Below are 25496 nucleotides of genomic sequence, written 5' to 3' on the forward strand. Positions count from 1 at the left end.
TTACCTTAGTTGAATGATTTAGTCTTCACTTCAAGAATTTTCAAACCTTCAGTCTGTCAGACTGGAGGTGGAAAGATTTTTCAAGTAATTTGTTCAGCTGCCTTGGTTCTGTGTATATGAGATTGAGAGAGAGAGATTGACTCAAAGCCAGAGTTTTGATACAAAAAATTGCCTGCCCTGTGTTTGTCTAAAACCACAGAGGCTTGAGGTAGTCTTTGAGAAAGCTGGAGAAGAAAACTGTTTAGCATAATATATGGTTGTGTCAGAATGATGCTGTTTTCACAGATTGGTGTTTCTGTATTTTCGTTTTATCTTACTCATGGTGTGTTCTGAAGTACTAATCCTTGTCATTAGATAATAAATTTTATGCAGTGGAGGAAAGAGGGGAGTGTGTGTGTTTGGTTTATGGCTATTATAAAGGATATCTGAAAGATGTAGTAGACTGGAAAGAAATCTCCTTGTGGCAGTTGCAAGTGCAGAAATAGTTATCCAGCCTGAAGATGTAATTGGTGTAAGTGAAGAAGTACACGGACATGTTGGACGTGCAGGATGCATTTGATAGAGGACCTGTCTGAAATTGAAGTGACTGTAGCAGAAGTTGTGGAACAAACAAAGTGAATGAATTTCCAGGACAAGATGGTGTGTGCTGGAGAGCTTTCAGAGGAACTCGGGGGTGAAAAAGTCAAATGATTAATGTCTGAAGCCCTGCTTAGAATGAACTTGATTTTTGAGGACTGAAGGGGTGGCAAAACCTGCTTTTTATAAGTGCATCAGGAGTTCAGGGGAACTACATGGTTCCAAGTCTTACGTTTCTGTTGAACAAATTAGTAGAATTTGTAATAAATATATTGGATAAATAAAGAGAGAGGGAGCTGTACTCTGGAAAACGTCCATTTCCTGTAAGAGGAAGCTCTTCCCACAAACCTTCGGAGTTCTTCAGAATCAGCAAAATATTTACAAGGATGATCCAGTTGATATGAGACATAGATGCTTTTCCAAAAGGCATCTCTCAGTCCTTTGCCAAAGGCATTTGATGAAAATAGTATGTCAGCCTAAGATGTAAAATCATTGTATGAACATTGAAGGAGAAGAACTGAAAGTAAATGGTTGCGTTCTCGGAGTCTCAGAGACCTGTAATGCACAATATATTTCTTAATGACCTGTAAAACAAAGTGAGGAGGGCGTTAACAGAGTTTGGTGAGTTGCTTGATGTAATAAGGATGAGGGTAAAATGAAGAATTTTGAAAGAAGTGTATTAAACTAGTAATTAGGTAATAAAATGGCAGAAGCAGCACATTGTACAAAAGTAAAAGTTGTACTGGGGATGATGATAATTCTTTCTTCATATATAAGATGATGGGCACTGAGCTGACCAGAAATCTTCAGTTCTTAGTACAAGTGGTAAAGGCAGATCAGATGTTATGAATTGCTAGGAAAACAGTAGGAAACAAAACAGAACATCATTATTCCACTGTGTAGATTTGTGACATGTCTGTGTGTTGAATACTTTTTCAGTTCTGATGGTCTTATCTCAGAATTTTTGGAGTGTAAATTTTTTCTGAGCTGGAAAGAGCTCAGAAATGATTAAGGCAGCAAAAAATGACTTTAGTGTGAAGAATAATTCAGTAAAATATTAATCTTCCATCTGGCAAGAGACCACCTAGGTTTCTAACATAATTACACATGGTAAAGAGAGAGTAGGTAGGGCTTGGTTACTGCTTGATTCAGTGTAAGAAGTGGGGAGCATCCAATGAAGCTAGCAGGAGCTGTGTTCAGAATGAATGAGATGAGGTGTTCTTTATGGAATGGAGCTTTGTACTGCAAAACCTTTCCTAAGGAGTGTTGTGGATGCCAACATTTTACATGATTAAAAAGGAAAATAGGCTTTTTTGTGACGCAAAAATATGTAGCTGTATAGAAAGCAGTTCCTTCTAAGTAAGGAAGCATCCAGCTGTACAAGGGATTTCCTAAGTTGAGGATAATTTGCATTTGCAGACAGCTGTGATTGGAGAACAGGGTACTTGGCTAGATGGGCCTGATCCAGTTCTTTGTGTGGAAGAGGGAGCTTGTGGTTATGTGGTCCTTTAAGAGAAGAAAGGGTAGACAGAAGTAAAGGAGTGCTTGCTGAACTTATTTGCAGATGTTTTAGAAGGATTGCATTGAGGAGAAGGATGAATGTGTGAAGGATGTGTGAATGTGGGAGAGGTGGCACAACATGGAAGTGAGTGTGTGCGAGTGGCTGAGGGTCGCTCGCAGCAGAGGAAATGGGAATCCCGCGATATGCTGTGTGGTTTTGAAAACCAAAATGGACGTGCAAGAACAGAACGTTGAATGTGTAGATTGATTGTTTAATACTTCATTTTTCATTATGCCAATTCTGCTGCTTTATCATGATGATCCTATATGGGTGTATTTTCATATGTTAATGATGTAAGCTTGCGTGGTACTTGGCACATATAACAGAAAACCCTCTTTTTCTCCCTCATAATAGTTAAGCAGTGCTGTTTTATACACCTTGGACAAGGAGCTAGGCATTGTAGTTTGATATAAAGACTGTTAAACCAAAATATTTACACCAGAAGTGTAAGCTGCAGCAAATAATTTTGTTACCAAACTTATAATGTATTGTTCTTGTCTGTTTTTTGTTTACAGGATTCTGAGTAACAATAAAATAACAGAGTTGAAGAATGGTTCCTTCTCTGGATTACACCTTCTTGAAAGATTGTAAGCACTTAAAAAGCTATTTTCACTTTAAAAACTAAGTGATATACTGTTTATGTTTCAGTAATAATTCAGAGAACAAAATGTCCTGTTTAAGAGATGTGTTCTTACTTATTTTGATGTGGTTTTTCTGTGATTGAAGAGTTAACGTTGTTAAGCATTCTCTTCCTGAATATGAATGTAACAGCATAAAGGCATCATCACACGTGCGGGTGAGATTAGGGCAGTTTCACTGGGAAGTTCACTGGAATGCTGTGACAACTGGATTTGCTTTGTTGTTGTTGGTCTCATACTTAGAAAACTTATGTTGTAAAGAAAATTATTTATTTATTTTCCTATGGAGTGTCAAACCCCTTATCAACAATTGTAAAGTATATTTGTAGGGGAAATACATTAGAGCCTCTAAAAGATGTTAGATTCATTTTAAGTTTGTTGTTGACATTTATTTTAACAGTTTTAATTCTTACTTTACAGCTTTGCTATATACCAAATGTATGGGGAGGGAGGGAAGGGGAAATGGGAGTGAGTCTGATGGGAGTAAGTTCTTGGATGCCTTTTGCTTCCTGTTTTCACTTTCCCTTTCAGATGATATATCACCTGTGGGTTAAGAAGCAGCATTGTAGCTTCTGTTGCAGTCAGCTTTTTTTCCAGCTTTTAGAAGGTCAGGATTGGCAGGTTGATCTACCTGGGAGCAAGCAGAAACTTTAGAGATAAGGATTTTTCTAGGCCATTTGACTGGGAAAGTAGCCAGTTTCATAATCATCTCGCAACATCTAGGAAGAGTTCCAAATGACTTTTGGCTTCAGGGGATTAAAAGTATTTTATTCTTCCTCTAAAACTTGAAGGCTGCAATCCCGGTCACCTGGCCTAAATAAATTCAAACACTTCCACCATTCCATCCCCCATATGCCAGGAGAAAGGTTTGTCTTCTGCACTGACAGATGGGCTTTATTGTAGAAGTAAGACATTATGCCAGAGAAGCAAGGTTATCAGCAATGATGGCATTCTCGATCTTTACACATTATTTTGGCATCCTTGCTTGGGTAATAAAGGCATCTTGCTGACAGTTGTTATTTGTTCGTAACTCATTACAATTTTCAGACAGGAAATACTTAAAACTCTAATTAGTTTGATATGATCATTTACATTTGCTCTATGAATCCAGTCTATGAATGCATTTACATTTTGCTCTGTGAATTCAAATCTTAATTTTCTTTAAAATCATAAGAACCCAGCTTTCTTCCATTTAACTCCTGTCATTTGTAAGGATTTTTTAGGTTATTTTATTACATTCTTTCATGAAAAGGAAAATAAAGCAGTAAGGCAGGCATCTTTAGAGCATTTAAAATGATCTGGGATAGCAATATTTCATTGGTATGATCTCATCTGAATAACACACTTTCTGTGCACTGGTGTAGGAGTTAATATATCAACAAATTTTTATTAATGGCCAGATGTCATTGTCATAGAAGAAGGGATAACTAGCATGATATACTTGTCATTGATGACTATATCTTTGTGTGTGTGCGTGCGCACAAGACATTTTTTAAAAGTATTTAAACCACATTAAAAGTAAACTTCTCTGCTTTAAATGCTCTTGTGACCTTGGACAGAAGCTACTCTTGTAATTAAAATAATTTTTCAAACTTAAATGAATAGTCAGTAGTAAAAGGGGAAAAAAAACGACCTGAAAGCAACTATTTTAAAAATTAACATTATGTTCAGCAGTTTCAAATTATATTCCTTAATATTCAATGTATTCACTTGCATGCCTTTAAAATTGCTCTTTTTTGACAGTTCTTTTCTTATTTTTATTTTTTGTTACTACTCATCCTTGCCTTTGCTTCCTTATGAGTGCTTTCTTTGTAGATATGCTCTTTTCCCTACTTTTAATTTAAGAAGTGAAATGGAGATAAAAGAAATAAATAAAAATAAATAAATTCAGTTAGCATTTAAATAGTTAATACAGACAGTAACATTGTCACTTAACATTACTGCTTACCAGGGAAGAGATTATGTATGTATTTAATGCTTGTTTGTTCATTCCTTGTAACATTATATTTAGCAAGTATCTTTTTCATTTTTCCTTAATGGTTTTTGAATAGATGCATACATATATTTAACCAAAGCCTTTACAATAAAATGAGTCAAATAATATGTTAGGAACATGCACCTGCATAATAATTGTTTTTAATTGCATTTTAATAAATATTTTGAAACCTGACATACAGATTCACAACTTCATAATTCATCTGTTAGCGTACTAAACTTGTTTTCTCCTGTTTAGTTCTTGGACATCTTAATGAAAATTTACATATTTTAAAATTATTTTTGTAGTTTTATCCAAGTAGAATTTCAAATTTGTTTGTTAATAATTTTGTGCATGTATGTTAATTTATGAAAATGTAGAATGTGGTAATGCATTATTTTGTAAACGGAGTGATAAGATTACCAAAATAAGAGTTTTGTTTTACTTCAGGGTGAATTGTTTGTTAATTACAGTAGAAAATGACTATGCTATGCCTACATTTACTCTTATAGGAAAAAAAATCATGCAAACAACAGCTGAATAACAGTAAGCGGGTCAAAGATTTTAACTGCCTTAAGTGTTAAAGTGTCTGTACAAAAGGATATTAAATATTTTAATCTCCACAGACTTTTTTAATGCTGTATTTTTCTATGAATTTCCTGCAGTTTAAATGTTGAAGTACCTTCTTGCACAACTAATTTGTGACAGATAATTTTTCATCTCATAGGTACTTGACTTTATATAGCATTATTCAAAGTCCAGCAACTTAGAAGCAAAATGCTATCTTCCATCTGGAAACTAGCTAATGCTGCCTGTTAATTTTTTTAAAGGGTAAAGAAGATAACTTTATGTGTTTGTGAAGTGCTATTTTTCATTGTACATGAGGGAGAAAGGAGAAAGAGACAGGCATGGAAATAAGTAAGATAGCGAAAGATGTATTTGAAGTTTATAGAACTGTAAATAATGACAAGGGTTTACCAATGTATTTTTAGGATATACTAATATAACTTTGAAAAGGGAAAATATGCAGTGTGAAGGGAGTGTTATTTGTAGACAGTCTCATTTTTTTTCTGCTATTTTTACAGCACCGAACTACAGATATATAGATGCCTTAAAAATAGGAGTGTCTAATCCTTTTTCAGACAGTGGCAATTTCTGATTTTAATTCTTCTTGTGAGAGTGCAGCAGAGCATGTGAAAAGATAGACTCGAGTTCTCCTAGTGGTGCATCTGAACTTTTTTTTTGGAAGTCTTTAAAAGTGATTGGAAAGTATCAGTATTTCTTGTTTGAAAATTACGGAGCAGAAAAATGGTTTTATGAATATTCAGGACCATGTTTTCTGCTCTAACTTGAGTTCTGATTTTTCTTCTGAAAGCTCCATCTCTGTTAGTTGTGCTTCTGTCAGGAGAAGACTGGGAGTGTTAGGCTAACAAAATATTTATTTTTCCCTTCCTCACCTGCTTCTCAGGTAATTTCTGTAAGATGAGTGGTGAGGGGGGCAGAATGTGCTTCTAGTCTCTGCTGAAAAATCTGTGCTGTGAAATTGAACAGTTTGGAGTATACTGAACTGCTGGAAATATAGAAATTATTTGAAGGAAACAAAAATTGGTCTGAGTTCTAGCTTTTGTTTAGTTTGCAGAAGTGTGGTAGTCTCAAGCTTTTTTTTTTTTAACTTTATTGCATTACATCTGCAAGAAATTTTGACTGTTGTCATTCATCAGTGCGTGTCACAGGTGATGTGATAGGGTAAGCAAAACAAAGTGATCTAAGTTGCTGTTGATTTCTTTAGACACAAGAGAATGTCAAAAGCATATGTAAGAACTTTTGAAAAAGTCAAGAGCTGATTTTTAGTAACATCTCTTTAATTTCCATTTGGAAAATGTCCAAGAAGAGACACTGTCTATTATCTCTTCTTTTGTGGTTCCTTATGAACCTGGGCGCTCTAATTGCTTTCTGGTTTTGTATTACTCTAATGTCATCAAAATCGGTGATAAATTTGAGTAAGTTTTTCTTTCCTAGAATGTTACCTGAACCTGGTGAAACAGCCCCAGCAGCACTTGATCCTCACATACAATGTGAATATGGTGACCTGAAAGCAGAATTATACATCTGAGACCCACATGCAATAACATATTGGGCTTTCAGTTATTAACAGTTCTGGTGGTACCCTAAATATTTGTTACACTGATGGTGAAAACTCAAAATAAATCCAGCCTGCTGTGTTTTAGGGAGAAAGCCTATGTGTGTATAGGGTAGAATTGAAGTAATACACAGTGAATTATGAGGAAACATAACATTTGTTTAATCAGTCATAAGCATTTTTTGGATCTGACTGAAAAAAGTCTACACCCCATAGAGCTGTGGGAGGGGTAGGCTGACTTTGTGATGTTTAACCTTATTTTTGTAATTTCTTACATTATCCTCTTCCCCCATTTCCTTTTTGAAAAGGCATTTCATATAGCAAGAGTCCATGGTAGCTAGTGTGTTCTCATCTGATGTTCATTTTCAATTTCTATTCAGGAAGAAAAGATAATTTATCCAGTGGTAGTTGAGAGCTACATAATGTATCCATGTCACTACATGTATATATATGCATTGTTTGTTTGTGCCTGCATGATGCTTTAGTAATAATTAAGACAATCCTTATTGTGCTGAGACAGAAGGCAGTAAATTATAAGTAATATGTATTCATACATAAGTAATTTTTAAGTATGTACACATGCACTTTCAAACCCTAGCCAACTGGCCACTGAAATATTTCATTGTAAATTCTAATGAAATGAAAGGATTTTGTTTTTTATATGGCAAACCATAGTTAAATTTAACTATTCTTTCATGAAGTTATTTTTTCATATCTTAACACCATAACATTAGAAGCAGTTGTGAGGCTCTTAAAAAATACTTTTGCTTGTTGGTAAGTTGCTATTTGCTCACTTAATCGTGGATTTGCAAAAGAGCTGTTCCAGTTGGATATGAGAAAATTCTTCAAAATGAGAATGGGTAAACATGTAGAGAGTTGGACAATAAGATGGTGAAATCTGCATCCTTTGAGGTTTTCAGGACTTCAGTGGACGTAAGAGTGGGGCAGTTGATCTGATTAATTGTGCTTTGAGTCAGAAGTTGAACTACATGACCTCAACATATCCCCTAAAACCTAAGTTTTTCTACTATCCCGATCTCAGTTAGTCACCTTCCAAGATAAATACAGGGCCATCCTCATCTGCAGTGTTACTTAGATTTAAGAGAAAAATAGTTTTTTTTAATAGGTTCTCAGTAAAAGATGACTCTACTGCCTGGCTTGTGGGCTTTTTTTTTTTTTTCCCTTCCCCAGCAGTATTTTTAATTGCTAGCTGAAAGATGTAGTTACTGCAAGATAAAAGATGTACCAATGAGCTAGAGCTTGGGGAAGCTGTAATATTACCCTAACTGAAACTCTCTTCTAATGGATTTCTTTTGGACAGATTTTATTTTATTTAGACAAATAAATATCTATAACTATATCCTGTTGGTTGAGCTTTGCCGAAGAAAAATTATTAAAATAAGCAGCTGAGATGATTAAATTCCCATTGCTAAAATTCAGGAGTTCTGTATAAATGTATTCATAAGTGTTAAAAACAAACAAAACTTTAAAGCTAAACACAACTTGCTAATGAGATTGTCTCCTCTACCTCCATTTTATGTGAGAATCTTATCAGTCTGTTGGTTTAACCACAACTGTCACTTCTTCGTTTAGAAACTGCCTTAGATCCTGAAGTCCTGGCAGTTGCCCCAGCCTGTGTATCATCATCTTTTACTGTTTCTGAAGAGCTGCCAGACATATCAGCATTGTGTTAATTTTGGGATCTTTAAATATCTCTTATTTCACAGTTTCTGATAGATGAATAGAAAGCTAGTATTTACGTATGACTGCCACTGGGAAGCAGGGAAAAAACCCCAGAGACTCTCCAACTGTTGTAGTTGTAGGTTGAGAAAATGTTAACACTGTGCATACAGGGTCTTTTTTAAAAATTACTTTAGCACGGGGGTTCATTAATGCTTTGCTGTCTTATTTACAAAATAAGACATCTTATTTACAAAATAAGACATTGGCATTTCTTCTAAAAATAATGTATTATTTCTAGTGTAATTATCCTTCTGGAACTGGTATTAAGACCTACGAGGAGGAGGGGAAAAAGGAAAAAATACATAACGACTAGGCTAATCAGCTTTTATCAGCTACTCTGACAAGATGTATAAACAGGTTGTGGAAGTAGTAAAACTCTTGCTTTTAATTTTAAAACTTTTTTTTTTTTTCCACTAAAGCACTGGATTTAAGAAAGAGGTGTATTGGGGAGTACACTTTGAATTTAAGTGATGAAATTGAAGATCACTGATAATCTAGACTAGTGGATTTCCAAGGCATATTGTCTTTTTTTTTTTTCTCCTGAGTGTTTTCCACAGTGAGATTTTAAGTTTAAGTGGGAGTTACATGATATTAAACTGGAATTTAAATATGAACAGTAAGTATATAATTTTCCTTCCCTATCCTGAAGACTCGTGGTAGATAAGCAATGAATAACATTTAGTATTCTTGGATCTGCCATGGTCTTGTTACTGGTTTTAGAAGCCTGCTGAAAGAGGCTTAAAAACATTAGTTCTTTATGCTCCTAATATTGCTTTGGAAGTAGTTGGTAGTCCCTGCCACAGTACAGGGCAAGAAAATAAAGTTGAGATAAGAGAAGGGTGTAGAAGAGAAGTGAAGGTCAGGTTGGATGGGGCTCTGAACAACCTGATCTAGTTGAAGATGTCCCTGCTCTCTGCAGGGGGTTGGCCTAGGTGACCTTTAAAGGCCCCTTTCAAACCAAACTATTCTATGATTCTTTAATTCTATAATTTTATTGAAAATTAATTTACTGTACTGCAAGGTAAATAAATAAATAAATATGTGATTTTAAATACTTCAAGTATTTAAAATGTTTATTAGGTACAGCATTGAAGCATGATCCGTGTGCCACGACACTTTCTGTTGTGCCATGATTTGTTAATCTGGCTGCAGGAAATGCTATTGTGAAACCTCAGGATGAATTTGTATTTTCACTCATGCATATCTGTGTGATGGTAGATGTAATCCTCTTGTACTGCTCTTTCAGGCAGAATTACTGATGTTATGGTAGATTTAGGAGATTTTTTTTTCTACCCTTGCTTACTAAAACGTTTTTAATTGAAATTACTAATTTTTCTTTTCAAATGAAGAATATTCACAGATTACCAAGGAATGAGAATTTTTTCTTGTAATAAGTTCGTGCAAACATTCAGATCATAGTATAGTAAAAATCTTGGATGAATAAAAAACTAGAAATATTTTTAGTATTCATGCAGTGATAAAGTTTGTTCAAAACTGTAGATGTTGGCAGATGCTTTCTGTGACCTTTAAAATTAAGCTGTATCTGCAAAATATCTCAAGTTAAAATTCCTATATTACTTCTACAATCAATAACACAATTTAATGACACAGTTACTTTACATTTCTCCTTACAGTCTTCTTTTCTGGAAACTTAAGATTTAAAAAGCTGTACTCTTGTGTTTTTTCCACCAGCTTTATTTGGGATACTCAGCCAGGGCTTTGCTTTTGTGCCAGTAATGTGGAAACTTCAATGTTGTGTCTTTGGTGTGTTTTTAAGATCTTGTTTTGCTTATTTTGGTAGAAATTGAGCACTACTGAAGTATTTAAAATTGAGTAGGCTGAAGACACCAGCACTGTGCTGAACAGTATTGTACTGTGAGATGAGCAAATGTTACACCCTGAGCAGGTGTAGTTTATTCGGACACTGTAGCAAAGTATCTTTGACTCCATATCCTTTCATGTGATAGGAACTGATAGAATATCTAAAGGAATACATATGCTGTTTATAGTCTTCTTTCTAGTTTAAATGTAGATTTTCAAATTTTGAAAGCTACTATGTTTGAGAAAGTAGAAATGTGTTGTATGGCGGGTTTGGGCAGTTTTCAGACAAATTGAGATGAGCTAAGTGTATCTTCGTGCATGTATAGCTGTTTTAAAGGGTAGCTTGCGGTAATTGTTATGTCTTAATTGTTTTCACAGGGACCTTAAGAACAACCTTATTAGTACTATAGATCCAGGAGCTTTTCTGGGGCTTTCATCTCTGAAAAGACTGTAAGTAGTGTATCTAGCTAGTCAGTTTAAACAAAACAAACCAAAAAAACCCTGAGACTAGAGCAAGTCTTAGGTTCTGGAAATTTAGACAGCAAAGCTATTATGTATTAAAAGTTGAACATATATATATGCTCTCTAAATTTATACACACATATATGTCTGTATAAAACAAAGTCTGCTTTCAGTCTCATGACTGAAAAAATCCACTGCTTGTGGCTTGGCAGTCTCACATGTTCTAACTGACAGTCTGTTGGTGATATTCTGCTCTTTTTGTATTGCAGTGACTTGAAACGTCACTGGGTGAATGTTCACATTTGTTTGTCAAGTCTTGCTTTGTTAAATGTTAAACTCCTCACGATTCCCGCCCCCCACCCCCGGGCCCAAGATGACAGTGGAACAGAATCCCTTGCTATTAATACTGCAGTGAAGTTACAAAGTTACAGTGCTGTTAATGCTGCTTTATTGTAGGCTGTGCCAACATTCCCATTAACACATTTTTGGGGGATTTATACCTTGGCTGTAAAAATTCCAACAAGACCTCAGCATGGTGGCCTGTTTTATTTTTTATTTTTTAAAAACACTCTTCAGATTTTCAGAATATTTGGGACAGCTTTTAAGTCGTAGTGATTTTGCCACCACTGCACCCACCACTCCCCCACCTTTAGTCAGCATACAGCTTTTCTTCTTAAATTTTTGTAGCATATGTGTTCATTTGTCACTGCTCAGATGATCTGGCTTACTTAAAAGGAAACTTTGCTAGTAGTTACACTTTTGAAAACCTTAAAAATAAAGCTGAAGGACCAATTCTGGACTGTTGCTAATGGCAAGCTTAGTTTTTATTCCTTTAAGAATTTTTGGTGATTTGATTTAAGACTGACATTGTAAAATACATCGTATTTAAATATTTATGTAAGTATAAATATAGAAGTGGTTCTATTTATGTACAATAAATGCAGTAGTTTAGGTCTCTCTGGCATGTCAAAAAATTAAGTGATGTAGAGCATATGATGAGTATACTGTACAAATACAAAAATTTACTTTGTAGTGTTGTAGACCAAGCCTGTTCTAAGGGGATTTATTGATAAGGCTAGGCTTATTTAACAGAATATAGGCAAACCATTTCTACTTTAGAAATGGAAAAAGGAAATGTGCATTGTGTGTGCACCCATATAGCAGCACCTTTTATGTTTTGCTGAAAAAGACTAAATGTATACATGGTGCAATCTGTTACTCCTGAGTTTTAGCTGAAATACTTCTGTTTACAGACTGTATGCCATTTGGAAATAAGAGTTTATTCTGATTTGTCTTTTTTCTATTTACAGAGACTTAACTAATAACAGAATAGGCTGCCTGAATGCAGATATATTTAAAGGACTTGTAAACCTTATTAGATTGTAAGTATAATTTGTTGTATATCATTTAATTTCTTAAGTTTTAGTCTTATGTAAGTTAACATTCTTTATTTCAATGGGAGTACTTTGTTTTAAGTGTGCGCTTGAAAGACATGCAATATGACTACGATAGTGGTTTGCTGCTCAGTGGCAAGCTTAAAAAAAATTAAAAAGAGGGGATCGGGAGGTGGAGCGGTGGGTGATAGTGGTTTGCTGCTCAGTAGCAAGCTTAAAAAAAATTAAAAAAAAAGAGGGGATCGGGAGGTGGAGCGGTGGGGGCAACCAAAACCGTACTGCCAGTGCTCTGTCTGCTTTGCAACCATTTTCCAGTTTCTTAGAAGCTATAGCGAGGCTGAGGTTGGAGAGAGTAGCAGACTGTACAAAATATTTTCCCTAGAAAAATATTTCAGGGTTATGGAATCTCTTGGTATCTGCCTTCTACCAACACTGTGGTTGTGTTTTGCTGGCTTTCTTACACGTTTTGTAGTTCGTATATTTACTTTAAGAAAGTAACATGTAGGATTATGGAATGTTTCTTTACCCTGCTTGTTAGCTTCTTATGCAGTGCTTTCACTGATATAGAGAAAGTAGGATGTATAATATTTTTCAAAAATACTCTGTTAGATCAGTTGTTCTTAGAGCATGTTAATAGCAACACATCAATTCAGTATGAACAGCTAATTTTAAACTTACTGAAGTGTATGCTCAACATGTCTTAATTGTTGCTTAGAATAAAAATAAAGTATTTGCTGTCAGTCTTTGTTCCCAATCTTAAAATTCTTCAGCTAAAAGAGTATAGGGGAACAGTTTCTTTGGGGACTTTTGCTAGGCTATCAGATCTGATTGTTATTCTTACAGTCTTGTGAACTACGACAGAATGTCATAATAGTATCTTGCAGGTTTTAGAATAATTTTATCTTGAAGAGGGATTTTTTTTTTATTTCAAATCAGTTGCTTGAGCATGAGTTCAAATCATGTTACTTTTATTTCTTAGGAATCTTTCTGGAAATTTGTTTTCTACACTTACACAGGGAACATTTGATCATCTTGGTTCACTAAAGTCTCTGTAAGTATTTACTGCATCTAATCTTTAATTTGCATGATCATTTGTATTTTAACAAAAACTGTTTTATTTATCTTGCTTGTACTACAGTTTTGCATTTTTACTTTTTCAATATCATAACAGTGGTTTCTTTATCTGGATAAGTGCATGGGAAACGTATGTAAACAGATATTTGGGTGTTTATATAACTTCCTTCAAAAGATGCTCAGTATTTGTTACATAGTTCTGAAAGAAACGAGCATCTGGGCTTCTGGAAGTTTTGTTCTTTATGCATCATGTATTACTCTATATTACATAGATAGTGTTTTACACCTTTTTTTAACAAAGGGAACAAATACTTTTAAGGAATATTTTAGTCCTTGAAGAACAGTATAGTTTTGTTACACCTAACAGTGGATACATCTCAACCTCATGGTTTTTTTCTCTTCTTTAATTTCATGAATGTTGTAATCTTGTCTAGGGAAGAAAGTAAATGAAAAAAATTACCAATGCTGGTGCTTAGCTTGCATTTTTCGCTGGTAGTCATGACAGCTGGCTCACAGTACTGGGATTTTTCTCAGAAGTTTTGACTTCTGGCTTTGATACTGAGTTAATTTCTTGTTTACAGAGGCAAATGTTTCTTTCCATCTTCCATCTTCTTTTAATTGTTCTTAAGTTGCTGTGCACAGTGTTTTAATTGTGTACCTAAGAGTTGCTGTCCAAGAACATCACAGGTCTGACAAGAGAACCTGGCTATAACCGTTTCTATTAAAAACGTGTGCGTCTGGAGGAATTCCTGTGAACAAAGACCAAACGGAGTTTCACAGGAATATTGATTTAGTGTTTGAAGTGTTCTGCCTGTGATGTTGTGTTATTCTCTAGACATTTGCAAAAAGAAAAATAAATTATGTTTTCACTAGAGGTGAAAATCAGTGTAGAAACAGCAATACTAGCTGACTAAAACAAACACCTATGGGGGATTTGGTATGTCTTTTTAGTAGAAAGTATTAAATTATACAGAGAAGACTTTATGAATCAGTGAAAAGCCTTACATGATTTTCATATAAAGCAGAGTAAAAACCATCATTAAAATTGTGTGAATAGTTCTCAAAAGAGACATAGGTTAGAGGCTACTTCTATATTTCTGTTGATTTTACTGTTAAAGCATCTGATTGTTAAAATGAAGCAATGAAGCGTTTTCTTAAGTTATAGTGATGCATATTCAAGCGATTCCTTATTAGTAGTCACTTAAATAACAAACTCCCTTCATGAAATAAATCTCTAGTAATTTTTTTCACGTGCAGTTATTAGATGTTCCTCATATTTATGCAGAGGATTCCTTTTCTCAGTGAGTGGGTATTTTTGTTCTCAAACCACAGCTTGCAGAGGATTAGAGTATCTTCCAATACGTAGCGGTAGGCAACTCCGCTGTATTCTGGGGTTTGACTGCTTGTTCACTGTGTGTCTGACAATGAGAGGCATTGCACAGCTGTTGGTGTCAAGCTTTCAGACCTTTGAGTGTTGCATTTTATCACTGTGAATACCTGTTTTGCATTGCAGAGAATTTCAGACTGATTATCTTCTTTGCGATTGCAACATACTGTGGATGCATCAGTGGTTAAAGGAAAGAAATATAACTGTACGTGAAACTAAATGCGCCTATCCCAGGTCACTTCAGTCGCAGACAGTGACTGGTGTTAAGCAGGAGCTTCTGACCTGTGGTAAGCATTCTTGACAACTGATGCTTATTGTATAATGCATTCAATATTCTGCTAATATTAGCGAACAGACTTTTTTGCTTTGCTTTGTTTCCCTGAAATTCAGCACTTATATGATAGTGGTAACAGTGATTCTTTTTCAAAAGCTGATCTTTAGTCATGATTCACTGTTGTTTGCTTTTGGAAATCAATAATAAATGCATTGGTTATTATGGATGTTAGTCTGTAGAAATTAAAGATCATAAAATCATAGAAAGTTGTGAGTTGGAAGGATCCCACAAGGATCATCAAGCCCAGCTCTTGAGAGTAGCATTCTCTGGAGTTTATCTCCTGCTTTTTCCTGCCTATCCATATTTTTTATTATTTACCTAAAATTCACAAAAAGAATCAGAAACTTATAATTTTTTTCCAAAAACAGTTTCTAGCTATTCAGCTTCAGATGTTAAATTATTCCAAGCCCAAATTGCTGAATTTAAAAAGTCTTAATTTTATATACTTAGTTTCCTACATGCCAATTCTGTTGATTAGCCTTCTTGTTGTGATGAAACTATGACCTTCTTTGCTGATGTTCTTTGTTGTATTAGTTATTCTATCTGTCAAAATAATAAAACATGTATTTGTGGTTTTTGAAATTTTAATAATGAGAAAACATGAAGAAATAAAATGTATAAATAAATTTTTTATTCAAGTTTATATTTTTCACTCTTTTGGATATGGGCCAGCAAGAGATTTTTGAAATGTATTACATTAAAGGAATACACACTTTGAAAAAGAATATGTTGAGAATTTGTATTTTTCAGTATCTGATGCATCAAATGTAGTTTTTATATAAATCTTGCAAGATGCAACTTACAAGGAGGTTATATCAGTAATTGATACTCATTTAGTATATTTTTTCCTCTTTTGAAAATTATGTATATAACATATTCTTGCTATTAATTATGCTTTTATTTCTTGAATTCTAGAACCGCCGCTTGAATTACCATCTTTTTATATGACTCCATCTCACCGTCAGGTTGTCTTTGAAGGAGATAGTCTACCATTCCAATGTATGGCTTCGTATATTGATCAAGACATGCAAGTCTTGTGGTATCAGGATGGAAAGATAGTGGAAACTGATGAGTCCCAGGGTATTTTTGTTGAAAAAAACATGATTCATAACTGCTCACTGATTGCAAGGTGAATCCATAAAGAAAAAATGTATTTCTCACTCCTTATTTTCTGCTCTGATTTAGTGACTATTTCCACAACGCAGTAAGGCCCTCCCATATCCTCACTGAGTGAACATACATAGACAGAAACATCCCAAGCAAGGAAGTAGTTTGTAACATCACTCATCTCTTAAATTACCTGGGTTTGGTCACTGTGGCTAACTATCAAGTTTGATGAGGTAGATCCAGAGATTTGATTAGTCAAAGCCAGCTGCTTAAAACAGGGTTAGCTAGAGCCGGTTGCCCAGGAGTGTTGCAGTTGGGTTTTAATTATCTCCAAGGATTACCCAATGCAGTTCATGTAAAATATGTTTGTGGTAGGATACATTTATTCTCTTGGAACATTAAAATAACAAAAACAAGGCATTTAATTGAACTACTCATTGTTTCTTTCTTCTTCCTTTTGAGCACACTACAGTTGGTAGTACTGAAGTTCTCCAGCAGAGATCTAGAAGTATAATTTATTCTGCCTGCAGCAGGTTTTTTACTCATTCAGCATCTACAGAGTGGTTATGTATACTGTAATTGTATTAGTAAATTAGGGCCTTTAACTTTATCACAACTTTATCACAATTAGCCATTTCAGATATTATTTTACTTTGGCCTTTCTAGAACAACTGTAATTTTTTTTTTTGTTGAAGAGCAGTGATAACACTTGAGGAATTTGGACTTCTCATCTCTTCTTTTTCCCATGACTGCTGTTTTTCTTTCCTACCTTGGCAAAATTGAGACCTAGAAGAATAGTAAATATTTCTCTTTTAATTACAGTCCGTTGATTCATAGAGAGCTCTCATTTTTTAAGATCACTGCCAGTTGTATTTAATTGGTTGTTTCTTCTGTTCTCTCTCTGTACTTTATTCATCTTTTTGTAAAAGTTTATATAGACTTTATTGCAACACTGTTGGGTTTTATTTGTTTATCTTCCCAGCGCACTGACAATTTCAAACATTCAGGCTGGCTCAACAGGAAACTGGGGTTGCCACGTACAAACCAGACGTGGGAATAACACAAGGACAGTAGACATTGTGGTGTTAGAAAGCTCTGCGCAGTACTGCCCTCCAGAGAGGGTTGTGAACAATAAAGGGGATTTCAGGTTGGTAACCTCAGTTCTTTTTCAGAGAAAAGTCCTTTAATATTGTTTTTAACTAAGTTGTTATGCTTTAAAGGCATCTGTCTGGATGTTTGTTGGTAAATGGTGGGTAATAGATTTTTTAACTGTTCTAAATTTGTGTGTGTTGAAAGAAGTGCACACTACTATACCATGAACTGTTAACCTTAGAGCCTGTTAACTCACATCTTTGGAAGAGATGGAAAGTAAGCTATGATATTTCAAATATAGAGCTGAAATTATTGGAGTAGAGTAAAACTTTTTAGATCTATAAAATTAAGAGTTGGACCACATACTGACAAGGAGGCTTCCACCAGATTGTCATTCTGTTTTTAAAATCCTCCTGCTCTTGTATGACAAAATCACTATATGAGAAACATGCAATATAGATTTTTTTAAATATTTTTTTCACCCCTGTGAGTATTAGAGTAAATAATATAAACAATGCTTTCTTTTAGTGATTGTTAATTGGGACTGTAGTGATAGCTCTGATGTTCCACTGTATTGGGTATTGCAGAGTATTTTATCTTTTGTTCTTACCTCTTCACCTGTTTTCCCTTTCCTGATCTTTCTGCTGCTGGTCACTCTAACAACACGTTATTCCTGGAGGTGCCAGCTGTAACAGATAGCTTCTGTATAGATTCTCTATATGTAAGGTAATTCCCTTTATAACTACTCTGTGTTGTACCTCCTTGCAGTAGCTACTGAGAATAGGTGTATGTCATAGCATATGTTTTCACTGCGGTTTGTAGGGTTTCTTAATGTTGTAGTATCTACTTTTACCCACTCATTTATTTACGCTTTTCTTATGCTGCTTGGCTATATTGAGCTGCTTGATCTTTTGTTTACATTTATAAACTTTTCTTCCTTTCCTTGTGTACATTACACTTCTTTAAAGTCATCTTCTTTCTATACAGCTAATCTAAGACCATATATCTTTTATTTTAAGAAATGAAAAGTAAGTTGAAGCATGTTGCTGGAACATAGTTTTTGGGGGGAGAGGAGACAAGTTTTCAAGTGCAGAAGGCTTTCTTCAGTTGTAGCAAAAATTCAGGTAAAGTCCTGGCTGAAAGCACTTGTTCTGAGTTCTTTATGTTCATCAGTTGGATAGTTTGAGATAAGGGTAGCTGCTGTCTGAGTATGAGGAACTCTTAGTAAGGGAAGTAGTGTTAAGATCACTTGCTGCACAGAGGCAATTTGGAACTACTAATGAGCTTCACTTTCACATTATACGGAATTATTTACTATTATTTTTAGAAACTTTGTGCATATCCTTTTTTTTTTTTACATTGTGGTGCTTTTGACTGCAGGGATGAGCATTACATTAGAAAATGAGAACTTCCTCCTTAAGATAAAAGGTAAAGAAAGCCAAGCAGATGCGTGCTGTATTCATCAAAGAACACATCTATTTAAATCACTTATGCATTTTTTTAATGATACTAGTGTGAATCGTTCTTCTTTGATTTGCCATTAGAGGTGAAAACAGATGGTAAAGGCTTATTTGAAAGTGTTTTCCATTAAATTAACCTGTGCTGTTCAGTGACTGTTCAGTGTAATAGGATTTACCCCCTCTGGAATTCAGTAGAAAGAAATAAGATTTCAGGAAATCAAAAAGTTCACTATGTCTGGGTTTACTATAACAGACTTCCATTTGTAGCTTAGGTAGAGTAATAATAAAGAGTAATTTTTCACCTTTGAGACCATATGGAAATAAGGCTTTGACTAGTGAGAAAATGGTTCTGAGCAGATGGCTGTAAATGATCCTAGGTGAATTTGATTTTATAGTTTTTCAGTTGGAAGTGGTTAGTCATTTTAGTTTGGAAGCTGTTTTAGAACTGACATCTAGATTTTTTTATCCCTTTGGAGATGGGACAGCAAAGTGGAGCGAAGGAGGATGTTTGTCTGCAGCATCTTTGGATCAGTAATATTAGTTTAGACATTGTGAAGTTTAGGCAAAAACTGACTTCATTTTTTTTTTTAATTTAGATATTCTTTTAAGTCTTACTCAGATAATATCCCTGAATGTGTTACATTGAAAGTACAGTTTCCGTGTTAAAATGTAACCTAATGTTTCTGCTTCAGTAAATCCTTCCACTGTTGTGTTTAGAATAATTTTATGCTGGTAGTTGATAGAATTCTTTGTTAAATATAAGAATTAGCCTTTTGAAAACTGTTACTCATTGGGAGTAATTAATCTTAGAACTGTATTTGTTAGAGAATTACTAAGATGTAATAAGAAAAAAAAAATACACTACCTGTAAGCTAATGAAATTATGATATAAAAACTTATTGTAACTAAAAGTTATTGTTGGTTTAAAGAAATTAATGCTTTCAAAACAGAATTAATATACATGAAGGGAAGGTTTCTTTTATAATCTCATGGTCTGGCTTTTTTTTTCCTGAAATGAAATTACAGTACTTAAATGTAAATGAACCATCTTTTCCCCCACAGCTGTCTACTTTCATGTATATGTGATAAATTTTGAGCATCTAATTATAAACAGTGATAAAAGAAGAGTGTTGGTGCAGTCCAAATTTGCACTTCTGCTAGCAGTTGGGTAAACTGTGAAAGATACTCAAGCTTAGGCCCACAAGGAATTAAGAATGCAGACAAATGTATGTAGCCTTTGTTTGCATGATGAAAATTTCATGTCATTAGTCACCTGTTGAGCCCTGCTGGAGGGATGTCCTCTCCGGCTTCATGGAAAGCAGAGAGCGTCTCATCAGCTCATCTCATACAGGTATTGGGAGGAAACAGTTCATGGCTGAGCATGGTTCAGGTTAACATCCACTTAGCAAAAATAGGGAATAAGGGAAGTGTAGTTACAGCTGGAATCAGTTCCCCAATCTCATTCACCACTGTGCTGTAAAGAAACTTGTACCCACACAAGGGGTATTAGGAATGGGACAGGAAAGAGGGTAAGGGACACTGTTCCCCACAACGTGCTTCAATTAGTGGCGCCGGGCATTTGTGTTGCTTTTGTTTATGTGAAATTATGACAGAAAACTGGGAGCTTTAAATTTCCCACCTTTTATGTCCAGTCTAGTGGAAAACTTTATAAATCATTAGATTAATAATATATTAGTTTTATTACTAAAATGTTTCTTTAGATACCTGAATTTTTTATAAAGGTAGCACAGACTATGTGACTGTCTGGAATTGCTAGTATTCTTTTGAGAAGATCATGGTAAAAGATGATAAAATGCTGTATTGGGAGATGAATGAAAAGTAAATGTGGTAGAAATAAAGGGACAGTAACAAAAATGAAAAAGACATATAGAAGTGGAAAGGAGAACAGGGAGAGAAGACACATAATCTTGTAATAATCTAACTACCTTTGAAGTAGTGTTAAATACTGAAACTGACACTTTTTTCCATTTCCTGGCTACAGAAGTTCCAGAAGGTACACATATAGCTTAGAAATTATACTTGCTTAAAAATATAGTAATTAAAGCTCTCCTGAAAAAAATGTTTTTCATTTGAGTCCTAGTGTTTCACTCTGGTTTCTCTAATTCTTTAGCACTAGGTGTGAATAGTGAGCAAAGGAATGGCATATGCCATTTTTGAGTGAAAATATTTGTGTTGCAGGTTGTGTCATACAACATCTGTCACGACCACAGAGTTTAAATTATCCTAAGGCCTCAGTCTGGAAGGGGATACTTTCAGTCAAAACTGAGCTGACCACGCTTCAATTTAAAATGCTTTGGAAAAGCACAACTTTTAGAAAACTGCCTGTAAAGAGAGAGACAGATATCCCTTTCAGAGCGGCGTCTTTGATGTGGAAACTTAATACAAAAATTTCAGTATTGATAAAATTGTTTTGGAAATGATATTTTGGCACTTCATTGTCAGCATTTCTGGAAACTGGACTCTGCATTCTAGAAGCTGAGGTTTCTGTATATTACGCAAAGTATTTGTGGGCCTGCATGTCTTCTAACAGCTGTGCCAGCTGATTTATTAGTTGTCCTCATCTGCCTCTTTTCTTTTTGACTTCATTCTCTGAATGCTTCTTAAGTGTGGGAGCATGGAAGTGGGAAGCATGGAAGTAGCTCATCTTTGTACTTGTTTTTCCCCAGTCTGTGTTGATCAGACTTCATTTTAATTTGTCCATACAGAAATTTCAGAGACTTAGATAAATTTACATGTATTATATCCCCTTATCCCTTCCCAGCAGATCCATAACGTGCTCTGTCCATGATCAGATTTGGCCAGACATGATCCAAAGTGATGCTTTTGTTAGCTTGCTGGGGTGGGTGTAATGTTACACTAAGGTCACTCCTGGGATTGCAGCACTTAAAAAGGCTGTTGTAATTTTTCTAAAGAAGATTTTTGTCTTTTCTGCTAGCTTTTCTTCTATATGGGAGAAAAGATGGTAAATAATTTGTGTTACCACTGCAGAATCTTTTTTTTTTTCCTTTTTTTTAACCACCTCTATTGTCACCAGTTCTGATATGAGTTTTCCTGTCTGATAAAGGTTGAATGCTCAGTGGCTTCTGAGGCTCTGAATACAAGTGTAAGCATATTTGCTAGGCTGGATGAATCTGTGCTACAATAGCCAAATAATCTTCTGTCTCTTCTAGTATTCAGATACTATGGTGATGCTCACAATAATAAGTCTCCATTTCTTAATTAAATGATGTCAGTACAATACGGAGAACTGATTTGTAATACCAAAGCTGTTATAAAAGGTAGTAAAATTTAAGCCTTTTTTTTTCTATTTTGGTTTGTTGTAATTGTTGTCTAGTCTTTCCCAGTAGATTCCTTACTGACTTTGAATTCTTTTAGAGTTGTTGCCATGACCTGTGCATTTTAAGGATGCCACCAGTAGCTATCTTTGACTTTCTTGTTGTCCAAACCTAAGTAATCCTTTCCAAAATGGGCTGAAGTAAGAGTCTTTCTTTCTTCCATTACTGAACATAGAAAAATTGTTCTATAGGAGTTGATTAGGAATAAATAGGATTTTGGGGTAGAGAAGACTTTCAATATAGCCCAAAAGGTTAATCTCTTGAATAATTTAGTGTAATTGAAAATTGTAGCCTTTTGCCTTGGTATATCCCCTGGAGTTACTCTCTTCTTTGAGAAAGATCTATGATAAATCCCAGCATCTTCAGTAAGAAAAGTTACTTAACTGATGAATAAGGAAGGAAAACGGAGCTGACCAGAGACTTCTTCAGTTTATCTTCTTTGGCAGTATTAAAACTTTCATTTCCTGAAAGTTGGAAAGTATTTGGCAGTATTCAAGGTGTTGCCTCCATCCTTCTGCAAATATGGAGTTGGGTTTTGGGGGGTTTTTTTGTTCTTTTTTTTTTCTTTTTCAAATTTAGGTGTGTTCTAAGCATCTCTTAATTTAGGTGATAGTAGTAAAAAAATGGCCATTTACTGAAAAGCAGTCCAGATATAAAAGCAAACTTCAAATCACAGTGTAATCTAACAGAATTTTTTGTTCGATCATTTCAGTTTTTGGAGGCAACTGCTTTGTGCAAGGCCCTTTGAAATACTTAAAACTGAGAAAAAGTGTGTTAGCTCTTAAGGCTGTTCAAGGAGCTTGACTTGATCATGGTACAGAAAGCCTGGGATGATCAAATGAAGCTCTCTTTTGCTCTCTGTTTTAATTAAACCTTACATGTTGGGTTATAGGATTTGAGATCCTTAGCATTCTGCAGTTTAGGTATGTATGCTTTTTGCTTTTAAACTTTAAATATTAGTGTTCTGAAAGATACAGTACTGCATCAGTTCTGATCTCATGAATGTTCAGTGCACTGAAGGCATATTGCAGTTTAGTTGTCTGTATTCATTTATTTCATTTTTATCTGCATATATGTATATATATTATTTTCTAGTTTCTTAACATGAACACTTTCTTTTCCTATTAATTTCTATTTAGTATTGTTTGGTTGCAAAATCAATCAAAGTAGTTGTACTACTGCTACTCTTTCCTAGTTACTGTAAATGTAGTCTTTGGTTTATATCTGCAATTTAGTATTGATATGAATGCAGTCATTTTAAAGTTACATTGATGCATGTGAATAGGACAAGTAGAAAGCTCTCAGGGCTTGCTACTGTTTATTTAACAACTGTTTTTATAGTGCTACTATGGAATTTTTTAGGAAATACGCCAGGCTTTTTTGTAAAAAAAACTCCCCCAAAACAATAAAAAACCCCCCCAAAAAACCTGAAAACTATTTTTAGTAATTTTGTAAGCACCTTTTTCTCTCCACCTGCAACCTCATGAAAGAATTCAAAAAAAGCACGCTATCATTAGAACCAGGTTTGTTAATAGTACACAAATGTGAACAGCTTGAAAATACTGACGGCGAGCCAAGGTGGCCCTTTAAATAGTTTAGAGATACTTAGTTTTGATTGTCTCTTTATTTCATGTTGTAGTGCTTAATCCTTTTATTTACTTGTCATGTAAATTTGTCTGATTTTTATTTTTTTTTTCCTTTTGACTCCCCAGGTGGCCTAGAACATTGGCAGGCATCACAGCATACCTGCTGTGTACACGTTATTCTGCTGGCAGTGGGATATATCCTGGCAACTCACAAGATGAGAGAAGAGCCTGGCGCAGATGCGACAGGGGAGGCTACTGGGCAGAAGAGGACTACTCCAGGTGCCAATATGCAAATGATGTGACTCGAGTTCTTTATATGTTCAATCAGGTAATTTGTGCATTTCTATAAAATCAAGTTCTTTAATGAAAATAAAATCTCAAAAGTCTGTTTCTCAATTTTTTTCTGAAGTTGGTAATACTGGTGGTCTGGATGAATTATGAACACATGCCTCTGAGTACAACACTAGAACTTGTAGGCTGATATTAAGAGTTTGGTTTAACATCAGTTTTGAGTGTCCCCAGATTGACAGTGCAAGGGAAATTTTATTCTGTGGTGTACTTGTATAAAGCATAAGAGAATGGTTCGTATCATGATTGGTTTTGTCAGCTGGATGCCCCGTCCCGCCCACAAGCTGTGAAGAAGCAAGGCAGGCTGAAGTTGTAATGAACAACAACTATTTTCATTATAATAATAGAGATAGTCAAGCTCTGCTCTTTGTTGCTGTAAACCTCTAATAGACTCAGTGTGGCTGAAGAGAGTTAACTAGTGAAAGTAGTGAGTATTAAATAGGCTTCTAGTGGTACTGGTAGTACTGACCAGGATACAAGAGAGTATTCTAGATTTTAAATGTAGCTATGAAACAAAATTATTTAGCTCCAAACTCATTTTGAGGCTTATCTCTAGTTAATGCACGCTTTCACAAACACTGTTCTACAGCGTTGTAGTGTGCGTGTAGTGATGTACCCAACCGTGTATGTATAGGTGCTCCATTGTGAAATACTCCATAAACCTTTGAACCTTTGGTTTAAGCTTGATCTTTTCCGTTGTGTACTGTCAGATCACTAGTATCAATGCAACAGGGGAAGCTATGGAGATATAATATTTTTTGTGGGATTTTTTGTGTGTTGTTTGGTTTTTTGTTTTTGATGGTGGTGTTTGGGGTTTTTTTTAATAATACAGCTGTGCCACTTGATCTAATGATGTTGGTAGCACCGCCCATGTTTAACAGGGGCCATGGTGCTTGTCTGACCTCAGGGTGGGATTACTGCATGTTGTGTGTGTTCCTCAGTGTGTGAGCTCACATCCCTTTGGAGAAAGCTTCACACTGTGTGTCTGAAGTACCACAGCCTCTAACTGGGTCAGTCAGGATCTAAACTGATATTTGCCCTTTGGATGTATCCGATTCATGCACGTGGTGAAGGCTGGGCATCCAGTGGTTTGGGCTAAATCTAGTTTGGGGTAAAAACATTGAACTGCATATTGTGGAGATGAGTTGTTGCTGACTTGCTCCCTCTGCGTTCAGTTACTTACTAATGCAGACGTAGCTTTTCTCTTTGTGCTCTGCTTCCCTGAGGACCGGTGAACACCGGTGTGAGAAAGATGGAAAAGGTAGGAGGGAGAGAAAGGGAGAAGACTGCCTGTTCCAGTCCAAGGTGAATTTAGGGATTGACGTAACTGTTCGTACTCTACGGCTTTACATTCCTAGCATTAGAGGTGTGTGCCACGGCTTGGTCATAAGAAACATGTTTGAGGGCTGAAATGAGGAGCGGTGGTGCTTAATGACTGGTTA

At 35.2% G+C, this 25496-nt stretch overlaps 1 protein-coding gene across 1 annotated transcript in view; it reads left to right on the forward strand.

Moving 5' to 3' along the window:
- Positions 1-2652: 2652 nt before the first annotated feature.
- Positions 2653-25496, forward strand: part of ADGRA3 (adhesion G protein-coupled receptor A3) — a gene marked incomplete at its 5' end in the record, with an annotated part of 30233 nt that continues 7389 nt past the window's right edge. The window contains 8 exons of the mRNA XM_010162151.2: positions 2653-2724; positions 10833-10904; positions 12227-12298; positions 13290-13361; positions 14898-15058; positions 16021-16234; positions 17195-17359; positions 23833-24034. Coding sequence (XP_010160453.2) covers positions 2653-2724; positions 10833-10904; positions 12227-12298; positions 13290-13361; positions 14898-15058; positions 16021-16234; positions 17195-17359; positions 23833-24034 — 1030 coding nt within the window. The remainder of the gene's footprint in view (positions 2725-10832; positions 10905-12226; positions 12299-13289; positions 13362-14897; positions 15059-16020; positions 16235-17194; positions 17360-23832; positions 24035-25496) is intronic.

Source organism: Antrostomus carolinensis, unplaced genomic scaffold, assembly GCF_000700745.2.
Source record: "Antrostomus carolinensis isolate BGI_N321 unplaced genomic scaffold, ASM70074v2 scaffold8952, whole genome shotgun sequence".
Classification (NCBI taxonomy): domain Eukaryota; kingdom Metazoa; phylum Chordata; class Aves; order Caprimulgiformes; family Caprimulgidae; genus Antrostomus; species Antrostomus carolinensis.